General features: G+C 29.8%; 4 protein-coding genes across 5 annotated transcripts in view; 2 read left to right on the top strand and 2 right to left on the bottom strand.

Moving 5' to 3' along the window:
- Positions 1-4,692: 4,692 nt before the first annotated feature.
- LOC123297982 (glutaredoxin-C4-like) lies at positions 4,693-5,042 on the bottom strand. The gene has a single exon (XM_044879828.1). It carries the CDS (start codon positions 5,035-5,037, stop codon positions 4,693-4,695), a length of 345 nt encoding a protein of 114 aa, XP_044735763.1. The 5' UTR covers positions 5,038-5,042.
- A 624-nt stretch (positions 5,043-5,666) lies between these two features.
- Positions 5,667-6,490, top strand: LOC123297981 (phospholipid phosphatase 5). Its single transcript, XM_044879827.1, has 2 exons — positions 5,667-5,698; positions 6,070-6,490. The coding sequence occupies exons 1-2, from the start codon at positions 5,667-5,669 to the stop codon at positions 6,488-6,490; spliced, it is 453 nt and encodes a 150-aa protein (XP_044735762.1).
- A 1,220-nt stretch (positions 6,491-7,710) lies between these two features.
- On the bottom strand, positions 7,711-9,116 carry LOC123298415 (acylpyruvase FAHD1, mitochondrial). Its single transcript, XM_044880409.1, has 4 exons — positions 9,011-9,116; positions 8,859-8,952; positions 8,654-8,797; positions 7,711-8,125 (listed from the first exon to the last, which is right to left on the bottom strand). Exons 1-4 carry the CDS (start codon positions 9,082-9,084, stop codon positions 7,736-7,738), a joined length of 702 nt encoding a protein of 233 aa, XP_044736344.1. The 5' UTR covers positions 9,085-9,116; the 3' UTR covers positions 7,711-7,735.
- Positions 9,117-9,503: 387 nt separating this feature from the next.
- LOC123297252 (beta-TrCP) overlaps positions 9,504-17,583 on the top strand; it is a 49,427-nt gene continuing 41,347 nt past the window's right edge. For both annotated transcript variants that reach the window (XM_044878842.1, XM_044878841.1), the window contains exon 1: positions 9,504-9,630. In XM_044878842.1, the coding sequence (XP_044734777.1) occupies positions 9,577-9,630 (54 nt within the window). In that variant the 5' untranslated portion in view covers positions 9,504-9,576. The remainder of the gene's footprint in view (positions 9,631-17,583) is intronic.

The raw sequence follows: 17,583 nt of genomic DNA, 5'->3' as shown, positions 1-17,583 counted from the left end.
ACCAGAAAAATAAAAAACTCATAGATCTAAAAAGAAAATTATTAAACTGGTATCAAATATTAAATATTGATTTTGGCTTAGCAGAGTCAAATTTTATTCGATACAATGAACTTAGATAGTAAGAAATTATTCTAAGTTTGTGTTAACTTTTCAAAATATAGGATTAAAGCGAGCCAAAAAACCCACAAACTCATGCTAACTCGACCACATTAGAGGCATGGCCAACTGAACGTTATAATCATAGGGTTAATACACAAAAGCCAAAAATTTGCAATCCCGTACTAATTGGATGCCATTAAATTGGAAAACTTAATTATTTTCTGGGTCGGAACTTCTATTTTTCGTCAATATCTGTACCATGTAAAATTAAAAAATGGAAAAAACTTGAAAGGGAAACTTGATTTCCATCGTTTATTTTAGATAAATTTTATGAAAATTAATCGATTTTTGATAATCTTTTAACAGAGACCTGTCGTAATATTGTTTTTCGAGTAAAAGAACTTTTTTTTTCATCAAACATCGAATTATATCTCTTTACAATTTAAAAAAAAATTATTTTTTCAAACTAGGTGACGTTATCAAAATCCATTAAACAATTTTTTTTAGCTCAAATCTATTTTTAATTTTTTATATTTTAATTGCAGACCGGATTTCTTTAAAAAACATAAATCACAACATGTAATTCTTTGACTTTTCCTTGCAATTAAAAACAGTGTTATGAAATACCAAACTAATTGATGGTAATTAGGTATACCTTAAGTTGCACCATATGCTTTTAAAATAAATAAATAAAAAAACAGACATATTTAACCTGACCCATCATTGATAATGATTTTTTAAATGTTAAGGTCAAATCATTTAATTGAGAAAAATTATAAATAACATAGGTACGTAATGTTGAAAATTTAAAATTTTTGAAATTTTTGAATGTCATTAGCATTTTTAACTAATTGTACAAGCAGTAGACACAATTAAATTAGTTAATTAATTTCGCCCACATAATAATGCAATATTGAGTCTGATTTTCTTAATAACGCTAAGATCAGCAAGCACGCATCTAGGGGGAGGAAAGGTCATGACCCCTCCCCGTCTCTAAACTAAATTGTTCCTATTAATTTCTTTTGTTCAGTAGAGATCTAACGAATGATGTAGGTACATAAGTGTGGAAGTGGTTGGAAGAATAAATTTTTTGAATTTTATTCTTTCCCCAAAGAGAAAGAGGCTTTGTTTTTCTGTGATCTTCAGAGCTCAATGCGTTTACAATATGATTTATATGTTTACAATATCCCTGGGGTTTATACTTTTAAAGAAGATTCAAGGAAGGAAGGGGTGGGAGTTCAATGAAAAGCTTACTCTAAGGCAGTTTGTGAAACTTGAAAGTTTGTTGGAATCTTCTTCCTAATCTTTTATCCCCTTTTAAACCTAAGTATCTGAACTATATTGCGAGCCAAGTCAACTTTGAAGCTAAAAGACCGAAGCTAGATTGAAAATAAAATTCAGGCAGAGGATCTCATTTAAACCCCATTCCCCACACCCTTAGCCCTTTTTTATTGTGCAAATTTGAATTTTCTGGATTCTTCAGAGATCTCCATGCTTGATTGTAATGGGTAAATTAAACATTAATAGAATATCTGAGATACAGAGATATCAAAAGACGGTATTTATTTGTCTATACAACAGATACTCATCTTCAATATAGTAATAAAAAGATGTAAATCGATGCGACACTGACCTTGACAGTAAAAAAATAGTTCCTATATATTGTTTTGTTAATGATCAGTCATAATAATCAAAATAATATATAGGTACTAAAAAAATCAGGTGGGAAACACTCTAATGACCTCTGTGTGTCGATCTACTAAAGGTTCTCTCCACTCTCCAGAAATTAATTTTTTAATAAGCGATTTTTATAGCACTCTCTCGCATTATTTTTAGTAAAATTTTCACCAGCCACTCTTAGGCCTTTCACCCATAAAATCATTTATGGAAGGCCAAGAGATATCTTCCACCACAATTCCTCAGTTGGGTAGTGAATAGCTGTAAAGAAAAGTCGGTATATACGTACTGAGCAAAAGAGAGGGTATATATATTATATATATATAATGGAACTTTTCCTGTACGATCTTGACGACTCAATATTTAGGCAATTTTATTCATCCGTTTGTAATACCAATAGCCTATATTATAATACAGGCTGGCTGACTTTCATGAACTTCACTGTTGTAAATTCATTATCTTCATTATCCGGTTTCCTGTATCCTTTCTTTAGACGCCTTTTTTTTTCCTCTCAAGAATTATTAAATCAGTTCAAAATTTGCCGCATCCATAGAATAACAAATGAAATTGTGAAATTATTTAAAGAAATCTCAAAATGTAAAGGATTATTAATTTACGGGTATTTTTATAGTTCGCTGGTCCAATAAACTTAGTTATTACATCACCGTTGATATATTTTATACCCGCGTTATTTATGTCTTTGCGAACAGCGTCTTACATAAAAAATTTTGGGGCATTTTTTTCACGGTGCTCGGAAAATTTTTAAGCGCCCCCAAATTTTAAATTGAAAGATATCCATTTTTTGTTATTCTAACAGAACAGAACGCTAACCAACACTGCAGAAAACATTGCAGGTTTCAAAGTTTCGGTCAACGAACATCCTGATTTATTAAAGATCGGGCGAAAAGATTCATTTATTAATAGATTATCTTTCTGTTGGACAAAAAACGGATATCTTTAAATTTAAAGCTTGAGGGTGTAATTAAAAATTTTCCGAGTCCTGTAAAAGGCACCCCCGAACCGAAAATTTTGTTACGTATGACACTGGTCGAAAGGGTATCAAGAACACATGAATAAAGCTTCAATGATAATTTATTAGCTTTATTTTCTGAGCGTAGTTCTACGGTAACAGATCAGAAAAACATATTGTGAAAATTTTTGGTAATTTTTGTTTTTTTCTATTTTTTTACGAAATTAAAAAAAATATCTTAATGTTGAAGTGTAGATAGAAGTAAGAAAACTTATGACATTTTTTTTATTCAATTAAGTATGTATAACACGTAAAAAATTATTCAGATATCTTCTGTGTATTAATTTTCGGTAAAAAAAGATGGTGAGAAAACAATGATGTCTTTTTAAGGATCTTAAATATGTAAGTAGGGATAATTATATAAAAACAGGTCGCAATTCAATGAATTGTTAAAAGTGATCAATTGTAATTAATTGTGACATTTTTTAATTAAAGTGCAAGCTTTTCTACTACAACAATCCAAAATGAAATTCATTGTTGTAAGTAAAATTTGTGTAATTATTATTTTTTTTAAATTTTCCTATTTTTGTAGAGGAAATTGTTTACCAAATACGAAACTTGTTTAATGGGAGCTTTAAATTAGTCGTTTTAGGGGTCGAATTTTTCCGAGTACATTTGATTTTCGAAAAAATATTTAGAACCCGATAATATTTTTAACAGAAATTAAATTTTTAATATATGTATAAAGTTATATATACCTACCTACATATGTGTTAATTTCAATTTCCTATACAGAAGTTTAAAATAAATCGAATACAGTGGAACCGGAATAATTCAACAAACATTTTGCAAGGCAATGTTGAATTATCGAGTTTGTCGGACTATAGAGTACTGCCACAAATCCCCTGTAGTCCGGAAATTTTTGAAAAAGAATACCTTCGAATTCGACAAAATTAATATCAAAGTGATAATGATTTCAATCATTTTCTAATTTCAGCCATAAAGAATTTAATCTTAAAATCATCTCAAAAATATATTTTTTAAATTTTTTAGGCTTTCTTTTTATTAGTCGCTATAACTGCCTGCTGTGCAGCACCAGCACCGTCAGCCCAATATTTGGCATATACTGCCCCACTCTCAACTTACGCTTATACCCCTTACTCAGCATATTATCCAGGATATGTTGCTTCCCCATACTACAGCACTGCTTACAGCACTTTAGGTTTGTACAAAAAATTACTTAAATACTATTTTTTTATGATTGTATATTTTTACTAAATTTATTTTCTTCCCACAGGATACGGGTATGGTTATAATTATGTGGTTTGAAGTTTCGATTAAAAGCAGTTTTCGAAATACGATATGACTTTATGATATGGCCATGAATTATTTTTTTATTTTATTTTTTGTAAATTTTTTGATTAATTCAAAATTTAAATTTTTTGAGAATAAAGTTTATATTTTTCATTAAGAAGTTAGTGTTATATAAAAATCCTCAAAAAATTCACTTATCCCTTCGTCTTATTGATAAGGTACAGCAAAAAATGGATTTGGATGCGAAACTGATTAATAAACAAGAATCATCCTAAGGTGGTTATATCACTCTTTCAAATTATATTCAACCAAGCAATAAAGAAACGCCTTGCCTCTACGGTTTCATTGGTATTATTTCATCGATCCCCTATTTCGTGAATATGAGCAATGCACGATTTCCCGGTTAAAAATATAATATTATGAAAGGTGAACTATAGTGTTATGAAAGAGAATGAGCCTCATTTCAAAATAAACTCAATCTTTGTAATAAAACTAAATTAAAGCAAAAATTCTTTTTATCTCGAGCATCGATATACTTAATTACCAATAATACATAAAAGTTTATCAAAATTATATTTTTGAACATTATTTTTTAATTTAAACAAATTTAAAAAAAAACAATTTTGATTCTGTCATTCCACGTTTAAGCGTTTTTGTAATTCACCATTTTCATACATTGTTTTGACATCACTTCCACCTCCAACAAAGATTCCGTTAATAAAGACACGTGGTACAGTTGTTGCTCCAGTAATTTCACCCAAAAGATTCTTAATTTCTTCAATATCTTTACGTTCATCTAATTCAATAACCGTATACGTTTGTTTTAAATTATCAAAAACCTCTTTTGCCATTGTACAATAGGGACATTTTGCTTTTGAAAAAATTACAACTCGATCACTTCGTATAATATCGTTGACATTATCGATTGTTATTGTTGAAGGATCTGGAGTAGATTTTGATACAGAACTTTCGGTCATTTCTGATGAAGTTGAAATTTTGGAAACTATTTGGATAAGTGGCAAGTAAAATTAATTAGAAAGAAAATATTTTATAAACAATATTACATAACAACCACATTGATTGATGTCTACTACAGGGCCGGATCTACTAAAAAACTGTATTTTTAAAATTTACAAAAAACGACGCAGCCCTGTCTTTCTTTGATTAGGTCCAATATTCACGCTTTCAAACCCTTTTGTTATGGACAATTAGGGTAGCCGACAATTATTTACCTATAGTTTCATAAAATTCACCTCAATTTTAGGTTTTACAAAAGAAATTTAAAGGCATGAACTGAGAGAAATCGAAGCCTTACAATCAGTCATCAAAATACTTTTGGATTTATAAAATTTTTAGAATAAAAATTTCTGATTTGCCTCCCTTGCACCAAAATTCCTGTTCTGCTCTCCTTGAGTCTTAAAAGGTGGATACGCGTCCATGAACATTGCAGAAATTGGCAAATAAAATGAATTTGAAGGAAGACTTTTTATAATAATATATGTTTCATAACAACCATTAATACTTTATGTTTAGGGAATTAAATAATTATTAAATTAATTTCAATCGTTCAAAAATTTTTTAGTAATAAAGATGTTGACGAATAAAAATGATCATTATAGGAGGGAAACAAATTCGCAAGTATGTAAACGTAAAACTACCTTCCAAGTAGTTCAAAAAGAAGCGAAAGTATTAGAAAATCATAAATTCATTTCTGAAATATTATTTTGTTGTCTTCTAATATTTTTGTATTTGTAAGTACCTATCATTTAAGTTTTTTTATTTTTAAAAGGAAGATAGGAAAAACTAACTAGACGAGACGAAATAGACTTTCTCTAATCTTTTAATAACTCTCGAACGAAACTTTCTTTACGACCTTTCTAATGAAACTCCACATAATGTGAACCGCAAAAATATAAATTTTAGTCCTCAGTTTTATAAATAGAAAAGCCATCTATCGTATAAATACTGCATAAATCTGGCTATTTTTGTAAAAACTTGAATGGTTTTAGGGTTTTAGCAAGAATACCACCATTTCATAGAGAAATACAATCGCAAGAACTTTGGTTGTACAGTTATCCAAGTGTACCAAGATATTTTCCCGGAAGATTATTCTATCCCCTTGTACTAGTAATTCCATTATGTGCAATTTGGTGGTTTTATCAGACGAGCGAAGATGACATAGATGTTATCGAAGGATTTTTATCTGTAACTTTATCATTTAGCGTAACCCTTCTTTTGGTAGAAATTTTAAAAAATGTTATTGGCAGACCAAGACCTAATTTTTTGGCTAAATGTTTTCCTGATGGTAATTTGCCAGAGGATTTAATATGTAGCACTGGAACATTTTATGATATCCAAAGTCGTAAAAGTTTTCCAAGTGGACATGCAGCACGTAAGGATTCAAATGAACAACCCTTAAAGTTGTATTGAAATTGGCTCTCAATAAAAAATTCAAATTTCCAGTTCAGAGAGTTCAGATTCAGAGAGTTTTAGAACTTAAATTTCAATAAATCCAGGATTTGAGAAAAAACTCCTGGAATAATTGTAAATAATTTATAACTATTTTCGAATTTTTTAGTAACCTTTTCCAGCATGACTTTTGTATCATTTTATCTTGGTGGCAAAATGAAAACTTTTAGCTCTAATTCGGAAAATCCAGGCGTAAAATTATTTATATTCTTTTTACCATTCATGTCTGGATCGATAATTGCTCTCACTGCATTTTGTGATTACCATCATCATTGGGAAGGTACGAATTATTTGGAGGAAAGCATTTTAGAACTTTTTTCACTATGGCTCCTATTGGAGGGTTCAATTAAATTTATTAGAGCTATAGTATCAACCCTGAAAGTGTGATAACTTAGACTGGTTAGATAGATTGCTATCAAATTTTGGATTTCACATGCCAAGAATAAGCGAAAGAAAGTAGGAAAACAAAACAAAATTTTCTATCTGCTTAAACCCGCAAATTTGAATTTCCTAATAAAATGTCTCGGCCCATACTGAAATATGTTCTAAAATGGCTAACGCGTAATGAAACAAGAAGGCCCCCAAACTTATCTTGATAAAAATAATTTCATGAACTTTCAAAATATTCAAAAACCCTGCGAGTAAGCAAGTTTATTGCATTTTCGTACAAATCTACTTGAGGTTGAGACGAGGACGAGGTTGTTTGTCTAACAAGTTGCATAATTTACAAACTTATTAATACACTTAAATTATTATTTTCAGATATATTTGTCGGCTCATTAATCGGCTTTGTAACTACATGGCTATGTTATCACCTATATTATCCGAATATTACTTCTCCAAATAGTGACTTAAGCAATAAAATGTTGTTAATGCTAAAAGATATTCCGGAGCCGTTAAACGAAATGTGTAGAAGAGAAACACTCGAAAGGTCTAGAAGAAGATAATTTCAAAATAATTAATTTTAAAGTATTTTGTTTATCAAATAAATAAAATTTATTTTTACAAACTTTTATTTAATTTTTTAAGTAAATCGGAGGCTAAACCCATTTTAGGACCAAACATGGCTATATAATCGGTAGGAAGCAGAAAATACAAAAACTAATAATTAAGATCTTAAATTATCTTTATTTTTTCTTTAAAAAAAAAAAAAGATTACAAAAAAAAATTAATAGCATTCAACGTCCAACAACTATTAGCAAGATATTAAAAATTGAGTACAAGATCTTCATCAGACAATTGAGTTTCTTCTAAAACTTTCACTTTCATTGACACATCTTTACCTAAACCACATTCCACTACATCTTCGTGATTTAATTGTGCAGGATGATTTGCAATTGAATGAGGTGATCCCGTTAATATTAAATCATTTGGATATAAGGTAATATATCTTGATATGTATGTGATTATTTCAGCGATACTGGTATGCATATCTTTTGTATTCGCTTTCTGTACCAAATCACCATTTAGTTTCAACCATAATTCAGTATCGTATGGATTGTATAATTTTTTTGCTGGAATAAAATTACTTACAACGCACGATGTATTAAATGATTTGGCTATGGTCCAAGGTAACCTATTCTCCATTAAATATTCCTATTTTAAGTAAATAAAATAGTTAAATTTCAAAATATGGTCAGGAAATTCATATAAAGAGACTTGTGTAGAGAAGTGAGCAAAGGCAGAAGGTGAGAAGATATGAGAAGATATGGTGGCTTTTTATATTTGACATAAATTGTTGCTAAGTTAAAGGCTGGTTAGAATAATTTACCCAGAAAATAAAATAATCGAGGAGTTATGAACACTATTATACTGATGCTAAAACTTGAGTTTTATTTTCCCCAAATCAAATCTTAATTTAAACATATCTTACAAATTTTAGGCAATGCATACAGCATTTGTGTAACTGTGTAATAGAAAGAGCATATACTTAGTAATAATAATTTCATAATGACGAAGTTTTAATATTCCAGGACTATTAATAGTATTATGGCAGACAGTATGGCCAAAACTAACTTTGGGTTTATCGATTCCAACTGACTAAAAACAATAATCTGAAAATCACATTCAACTTTACTGTTAATTTTTTCAGTATGCGAAAATAAGTAGTAATTATAATTTTACCAATGGAGTCGTAGCTGTAAGATCCATCGCCAGACAGTAACCTCCTATTACGCAGTCCGCTTCACCCTCTTCGATTCTTTTAGCCTTAGATCCAATGACTACACCTAACGACACATCTGCTTTTACAACAAAACCTTGCGGTATCTAAAAATTTAAAAACTATCATTTTCTTGAAAATATAAAAACAATTTTAGAATTACTTTACCACAACATGATTCGAATTCGTAGCATTAGGTGTTAAATACGCCGATGGTAATTTGGCAAAAATAATTGGATCTCTTGGTGGATTTTTAAGTGGCCTAAGAACAAAAAAAATCATTTTAAACCTGTTGTTTCATTGTTGGCTAAAATCAGTACTTGTAGTTACGTGCAACACCAAGGATAACCCGCCCAACCTTGGCGAAATCTGCTAATTTGTTGTTTATGCACATTGTTGACGTGAATGCTCCTAATTTTTTGAAGTTCTAAAAAAAATTGTTTTAGTCTTTTATTTTTTCATTTTAATAAATATACCAATCAGCTAGCTATGATACCATATGCGTTGAAAATATTTTTCAACACACGAATAAAAACATGTATTGAAACATCATTTTTTGTATTTTTATTTGTTTAAAAAAATTTTAAAATAGTTTAATGTGTATAAAGAATATACATTAAGGCTAATTAATATTTATTTAAAATTAATTTAAATATTCGCGGTAAGAATAATGGTCGATAAAAAGATAAATGTTTCAAAGATAGTTAAATAGATGGTGCAAATAGTATTAGGTTTTTATTGCTGCTGAATATTGCCTAGTTAACCAGTCAAAGTGAGGTATTGACTTCCTGTGATGTGACTGTGGCAGTGATTGCCAGTCTCTGCTCGTTTGTGTTTCATGTTGTTTCAAATTGTGTTTTAAAAATATTTAGTGAATACGTGAATAATGATTAATATGGAAACAGATAAAATAATTGAAGATTCAAATAGTAATTCACAGGTAAACAGAAATTTCCTATAAAATGTATTTTGTAAATGTTTCTTATGTTCAAAACGTCATTTTCATTCGCGTTTTGTTGTGAAGAAGTGTATTATGAACCGCCATCTTTCCATATAAATAATTATATGAGGAAGTTAAACTCGAAGACTATAATATATTGAAGGATGTCCACCTTTCTATAAGTGTAATAAAAGTATTGACTAATTTTCTTAAATGGAGAATGTATTATAGACATATTGCTAATTTATCTACAATAGTGCGAATGACCTCTGGAAAATGATTCACCCAGTGAATGACAGTATTTATTATTTTTGTTGTATGAAAAATCTTGATAATGAAAAAAAGTGCATTGTGTTTTGTTTTGTCAGTTGATGTTTTCCCAAATTTTCACTGATTTAAATCTGACGTTTACAAGTATTCTTTTCTTATTATGAAAATTCTTTATATTTATATTTCTGGTTAATTTAGTTTATTTTTTTTGTAAACCTGTTTAGTGAGAACTGCATAAAACATTCTGGTTTTCATTTTATATTTGAAATTTATGATAAGAAACCATACTCGCTACAAAAATAATCAAAAAATGCTTTGTTTTTGAAAATAATTACTTTTATTGTTCCATATACTTTCCAGTTTTTGTGTGTAAAATTACCTACCTCAATGTTTGCCTATATTTTATTGTGCAATTCTAAAATCAATAAACAATAATTTAGAACAAGAATTATGCAACTACGAACGAATATAACCGTATATGTTCTTGGTTTGTAACTTTATACCCAATATGCATTTTAAAGTTGCGGCTTTAATATTGCGGCTAAGTATAATATTATATTCATAATATAATTTAATTTTGTAAGTGCAGTATTTGCAAATATAGGTCGATACATTTTTTAAATTTATCCGTTGTTATGAAAGAGAGCCTCTGTTTTATCATGTTTGGAACTTATTTTCAGCTTCAAATGATTTTGGTAAATAATTTGAAAATAGTGTACGAGTAGATTGCTCGATTGAATCAGACTGAATTCCAGTTGCAAATTTTACGTAAAATTTAATTGCTCATATTATTTGCATAAAGATGTAAAATATTCTTGGTATTTCTGGTTTATATATAGAAAAACGTCCTATATTTGATATGAATTTATTCGTAAATATTCCAACAATTACAGTTAAACCTATATAAACAAAATTTAATAAAGTGTTAAAGATAATCAATAAGCTTAAGTTCAAATTGCACAGGGTAATTGAAATATTAAGGAAGCTTATTGAAATTTTGAAATAAACTTTCAAAATATTGTTGTCTTATCTCAGCAAGATAAAGGACCTAAAAAATTGATAAGAATTGGAGGACAATTTTTACCATTTGAACTTATTTTACATATTAACGATAAGTTACACGCTTTTTGAAGCTTTAATTCAGATTTCATTCAAAATTCGCCAAAATATCAAATTTAAAAAAATCCAACAGTTTAAACATAGCGTCGTTAACAGTTCGGGACCACCCATTATTGAGAAGATTTGAGCTGGTCTGAATTTTAATTAATTTTTATTTTCCACTTTTTAGTTAGGATTTACAGATCTGTTTGGTCCTTTGTGGTGCTCTAGAGACCAAACGTGTGAACCGTTTTCGAGTCAATCGATTTCTCTATTTAATACATATTCAATGATACTCCAAATGGATAGTTCGGCAACTTTAAATTTCCCCTTTTCGCAATATGGCGCCAGATTTTCGTCAGATTGAACTTTCATTACTGCCATGTCTTTAGTGAAACTCGCAAGATTAAGACAATTCGATTGATGTAAGAATCATCAAATTTGACCTACGCGTTTGACCTCAAAGAAACAAACATACATACATAGAATGATAAACACATTACCACTCCTTTGCGTCGCGCAGTCGGGTAAAAACGAACAAAACCTTTTTATTCAAAATTGAGGTGATTTTTTAGCCGATTTGAGTTTCATTTTTGTTTGGGCTGAGTTTTCTGATTTATATTTTCGTTGTTCTATTCTTCATTATAATGATATTTTTGATAAAACTTGCTGTTGGCAGAGGGGTGGGCTAAGCGGGGGCTAGTAGATTGAAAGGTGATAACATGTAGTAAATTTATCTTCAAAACTGGTAACGTCTAACGTCTAAAGGGAGTTTTTTTGGGTGGGAGGTGAGGGTAAAGAAAGTTCGAGAGAGATGAAGGATATAACGCTGTAGTCTTTGTTTGTATAAATTGCTCACCATCGAAGCGGGCCGGTAACTGCTAGTACAAAAAAAAAAAATACAGAATCATTGAAATCAACCTGCGCACATGTTTAAATATTTACAAAGAGAATTGTTTTTTTTTTATGGAATACAAGTTGATGTTAGATGCTACACATAAAATAAGAATGGATGCTGAGTAATGGAAAAATAAATTAATTTTTGTGTGTTGAATACAACACCAAATAGTTTTTAAATTTGTATATTTCAAAACAAGATTTTTATATTTAACAATAGATCACAGAAAAATATACAAACTATTATTACACAAATACAAGAATAGACGATGCTTGACACGACTCACGGACTAACAATGAAATATATAGTATTAAGTAAAGTGTTTTAAGTGTATGTAATTTTATTGTTCACCAAAAAATATAATAAAATTTATTGTTTTGAAATATCAAGAAATTAGATACACCTGTATGCAATAATATATGGAGTCTGGGATATATAGGGTGTACCGTCTGAATGTATCTTTTATACAATAAATACAAAATTTATGTAAAATATAAACTACAGCACCTCATTAATCCACCGCTTCAATAGACCGAAATGTTCAATAATTCGACACCCTTCAAGGAGATTATATTGAAAAGAGCCACAGACATCGTCAGTCTGTCAGTCTTATATCGGCTGTTCACATGCTTGCTGACCTCTGTTGACGTGTCTCACGTGCCGTAAACCTCTTCACTGGCATTGTTCCATAACTCCTTATCGACACTCTTCGTTATCGTTAAATTTATCTTACGACATTAAACTTCATTAGTATCGTTTGTCATAGTTGATGCCAGGAAAATGGGCGTACCTGGGCGGGGAGCAGGATGCGATCGTCATCGAAATGAACCTTTAACAGGTCTGCCGTTGTAACTTAAAATGTTTTATCTCCAAAAACAAAATTTAACCGTAAATAAGAAAAACAAATATCTTCATTGGCTTTAAATTTTGATTAATACTTTTGATGTTTTAAAATTGGTTTAATGACCAAAACTGTGTTAATATTATTAATTTTAATTAAAGAGACTAGCTTTGTCTTTGGTGGGTCATACCTTGTTTAAATATCGTTTAGATTTCATTAATCAAATGTAGGTCAAATTTATTTAAAAATATTTAAGTAAAATTACTTTTTAAAAGACAAGCTTTTATTGTACTAAAAAGTAAAAAATAATTACTTCCGATAAGTCCCCCATAAATTAAACCCAGGAGGCGCTCAATTTAAAATATCAAGGATTTAGAATTACGTCACTTAGTTAACCATGAATTGTCCATTCAAACTAATCGGGGAAGCCAAAATTTGCAAGATTTATTAGCCGAACAAACATATACACAAACATTACAAGTTAAATAGAAGATTTGTAAAAAATAATTAAATTAAAGACGTAAAGATATTCTAATTAATATATTTAATATATTTTTTGCTCTACGATGTCAACCGTTCCGTCCCCTCAATAATACCTTCTCAATGTTACTCGCAAAAGATAATATGTGTTTTTATACAAATTGCAAAAAAATTTACATATTATTGGAAAAATGTCACGTAAAATCAATTATATTAATACTTAATGAAGGTTTTATTTGTTAATATAATATTCATTATTATGCAGAACTAAAGAAGTAAATATAGTAAGTAGGTGGTTTATTGATTTTGTATGATTGAATGCACTCACAAATCTATCATAATTGATTACCATCATATCGAAATGTTTACTACGAATTTCTAATTATTATTAAAATTACAATAAACTGATCTTACTAGCGCTAGGAGAATTTGAATATACAAACTATGCTTTCCTCAATAATATTTCGCCAATCTGCAGGATCTTGTGTCATGGATTTCCATTTTTAACCGACTTCAAACAAAAAAGGAGGTTATCAATTCGACTGTATTTTTTTTATGTGTTACCTTAGAACTTTCGACTGGATGAACCGATTTTGATGATTATTTCGCTGAAAGCTGGTGCTTCCGTGTGGTCCCATTTCATTTTAGTCCAGTTCTGACAACGACATCCATGAGAAAATCATAAAAGTCTTAAATTTGCATTAACAATGCACGACAAGAGGACGGATAACTTAATATCACGCGAACCGATTTCGATGATTCTTTTTTTAGTGACAATTTAGTGTAATTCAGATTCACTAAAATCACAAAATAAAATTAAAAAACTTTTCCAAAACAAATTAATACGCACTAAAAAGTAAAAAAATAATGATAATATAATGTAGTTAGTTAAAATTATTGTTATTTTTGGAGCCGGTGTCAGCCAAGCTAATGTAGCAAACTGTTCTGTTGTTTCTTTGGCTGACAATAATTTTAACCAAAAATAACAATAATTTTAACTACATTATATTATCGTTATTTTTTACTTTTTAGTGCATATTAACTTGTTTTTCTTTTGAAGTCGGTTTTCTTTTGTTAAAAGTTTTTTTTATTATACAAGCTTTCATCCCCTTTTTAACTAACTTTAAGTTAAGTTTATTTGCAAAAATCCTTCCTTAGTATTTACCTACAGTGTCAAAGGACATGCAAATTTTTATGGGGCTAGTTCCAGGAGTATGAGAGCTGTGCGTTGATATGTCTAGTCATTAAGTCATTCTTTTATATTATACTAGCAGTTACTCGGCTGCTTCGTTGGAAAATTTAACTTTAAAAACAAAATTTATTGTATTCATTTCCCTCGCTCTCGTTTATGCCCCCTTTTTTCAAATTCAAAGGTTTTTAATTTTTTGTTTTTAATAAAATACATCTCATGTTACTCGCTGATAATATGAAAGAATTTTAAAAACCGCTCCAGTAATACTAACTTTTGAGTTTATCCATTAAAAACAAACAAAAATCAAATCTTTCCTCTTTATAATACTAGTCTAGATATGTAGATAAAGACATAAAGTTGTTGTGTGGGTTCGCGTTTTATAACTACGATCCTTAATAAAATAACAATATAAATGCAAGCGAACGAACATATTGTACCAAATGTGTATATGTATGAACTGTACCACCGTATGTTTGCTCTGTATCACATCTTCGCCTATAAAGAAAGACGAATGAATAACCCTTATAACAATAGTAATAATATATACAATTTATATAAATTACAATCTATTTGTTTAAACAATTGTAAATTAAAGTACTATAAAACATGTTTAGCATCATGGATAGAGTAGACGACGACCAACCATTTAAACTCTGACGACGGACGTCGCGCGCTTTACTGTTATTACATTACAATGGTTGTAAAATCATTTTATATTATGTATATGTCATCGAATTATTTAAGAATCGTTTGTTTATAATAAATCTAGTCAGATTTTAAACCGTCGGTAGACCGTCTAAAAATACTATGAGATTTACAATCTAACGTTTTTTTTTGAGGTCTATATAAACTGTCGATGGCTAATTGTCAGTTTACATTTTAATTTAACGATCTTCAGGGGTAGATGCACAGTCGTGGTAGGGACAATGAAACCGACGCCAGCGCCCACAGTGGGTAGCCTGGGCGTTAAATAGGGCTGTTATGAATAATTTTCAATGTTTACATGTAATTGGTATAGTAAATGCCAAATTAAATTTATTGAAAAATAGCAATTAACTTAACTTGGTGCATTAGAAATTAAGCGACAAAATTGAATAAATAATATTTTTTGATTGGAAATTAACATAATTACTTATGCCTACCTCTAAGACCATGGGGTACCACGAGTTTTTTTAAATGATAAATACATACTTGAAACTTCGTCGTGAGTGATGGCTTCCTTTTGACGAGTCTACCAAACTCAAATATGACGCCATCATGCTCATTTGAAAACGCAGCCTTTTCGAAAAAAATCCTAGAGGAAAGTTTAATGGGCTCGTCAAAAAGAAGCCACTCACGAAGTATGTAATTATCATTTAATTTTTGTTAGAAAATAAAATTAAATTTTCAATGTACACCATATATACAAACCATAGACCATGCCCATTCATAAAATTATATTAATAAAAGAGTGTGTCGTTACTATGAAGGTAACTCCCTGAAATAAAAATCATGCACGGGGCGAATAGGTGGCAAGTGATTGTGTCTATAGAGTAAGAAATCGAAATGTTGGAAAGAGTATTTCTACGAAATATGCCTCAAAAATTTATTTTTAAAATACAATAATTTTGTAGCCGTGAGAGCTTTTGATCAGAACATTTTAGAGGCGGTTCACGGAAAGCCATTTTCCTAGCCATAAACTAAAACTATAATATGTGCGTAGCTTAGATCGCCCGTAGCTTTGAAACTACTGGTTAGAAACTACTGGCCGTAAAAACATTTTGGAGGCGGTTTGAAAAAGTTTCTAATTGGCTGGCTTTTTTATCACCATTTTATTGCCATTATAGAATAACGACATACTAAACCAATCAGCGCGCTCTTTGCATTTTATTATGCGCTAAATCACAATTTGATTGGTAAGCATTATTAGTTTATAAAATTACGAAAATCAAAGTGTGAGATTGTAAATCTTATTGTTCGTTCTCAAATCTATCGTCGGTTAACAATCTGACTAGATTTATTAAAGGCTAACAATTCTTAACAATAATCCTGTAACATATGTATAAAGTCTGTGCTGGTTGAGAATTCACCACGTCATTGTCCTCAACAATAATATAGCAGCGTCATGGTTAGTATGGACGTCCGTCGACACGGACGGCGTTTCTTATTTATCGTGTTTTATCAGCAACGTCGACACTGGAATTTGTAATTTAAAAATCTTTCGTTTCTCCAGTTTTATTAGAATAAATCAAATTATTTTGTTTTTTTATTACTGTGAGTTTGTTTACCACAAATCTAACCTCAAACTATTTGAATGAGGTCATCTTTAAAAATTGCTTCTTTTGTTGTAAAAACATGGATTTGACATAAAAACAATTTTATGAATTTCGAATTGTAAATTCTTGTAATCGAAGGATTGCTTAAACATTTAAAGAATTTGTATATATTTTTATTTGGTTCATGTTTTATTTAGTCTAGGTTTTTGATTTTTATTAAACTTTTGAAGCTTTAAGCACAAACCTGGCGCTCGTATATCCTTAAAATACTTATATCATCAGTATTTCTTGGCCTTTTTCTTTTACGGTATTTTCACATTTTGGTAAGAAATTCGAGCAAAAAAGTTCATGAATATTCCCTATTAGATCAGAGACTTTTGAAAGATGATTATTACTCTGGCTACCTTGATTGAGTGAGTGCAAAATCTTTAATATTTCATTAATAATACTCAAAAGGGTTCTAAAAAAACAATACAATTTTTGATCTGTTTCTTGATAATGGGGTCAATTTAACCAAAATGGCTTTGATACAAAAAAAAAAACTTTTATACTATGTATATATGAAATATACATATTGATGCTACGAAAAAAATTTTGGTATAGGTGTTCATAGAATCACCTAATTAGTCCATTCCCGGTTGTCCATTTGTCGTCCGTCATCACGATTACTCAAAAACGAAAAGAGATTTCAACCTGAAATTTTTATAGCGTACTGAGGACGTAAAAAGTGAGGTCATTCGTAAATGAGCAACATCAAGCAAGTGAGGTCAATTGGGTCTTGGGTCCACTGGAACCATATTGTAAATCGTTAGAGATAGAAAAAAAGTTTAAATGTAAAAAATGTTTCTTATAAAAATATAAACAACTTTTGTTTGAAACATTTTTTCGTAAACATCACTGTTTACCCATGAGAGCGCAA

Source organism: Chrysoperla carnea, chromosome 4, assembly GCF_905475395.1.
Source record: "Chrysoperla carnea chromosome 4, inChrCarn1.1, whole genome shotgun sequence".
Classification (NCBI taxonomy): Eukaryota; Metazoa; Arthropoda; class Insecta; order Neuroptera; family Chrysopidae; genus Chrysoperla; species Chrysoperla carnea.
This window is presented reverse-complemented; position numbering and strand designations above follow the sequence as displayed.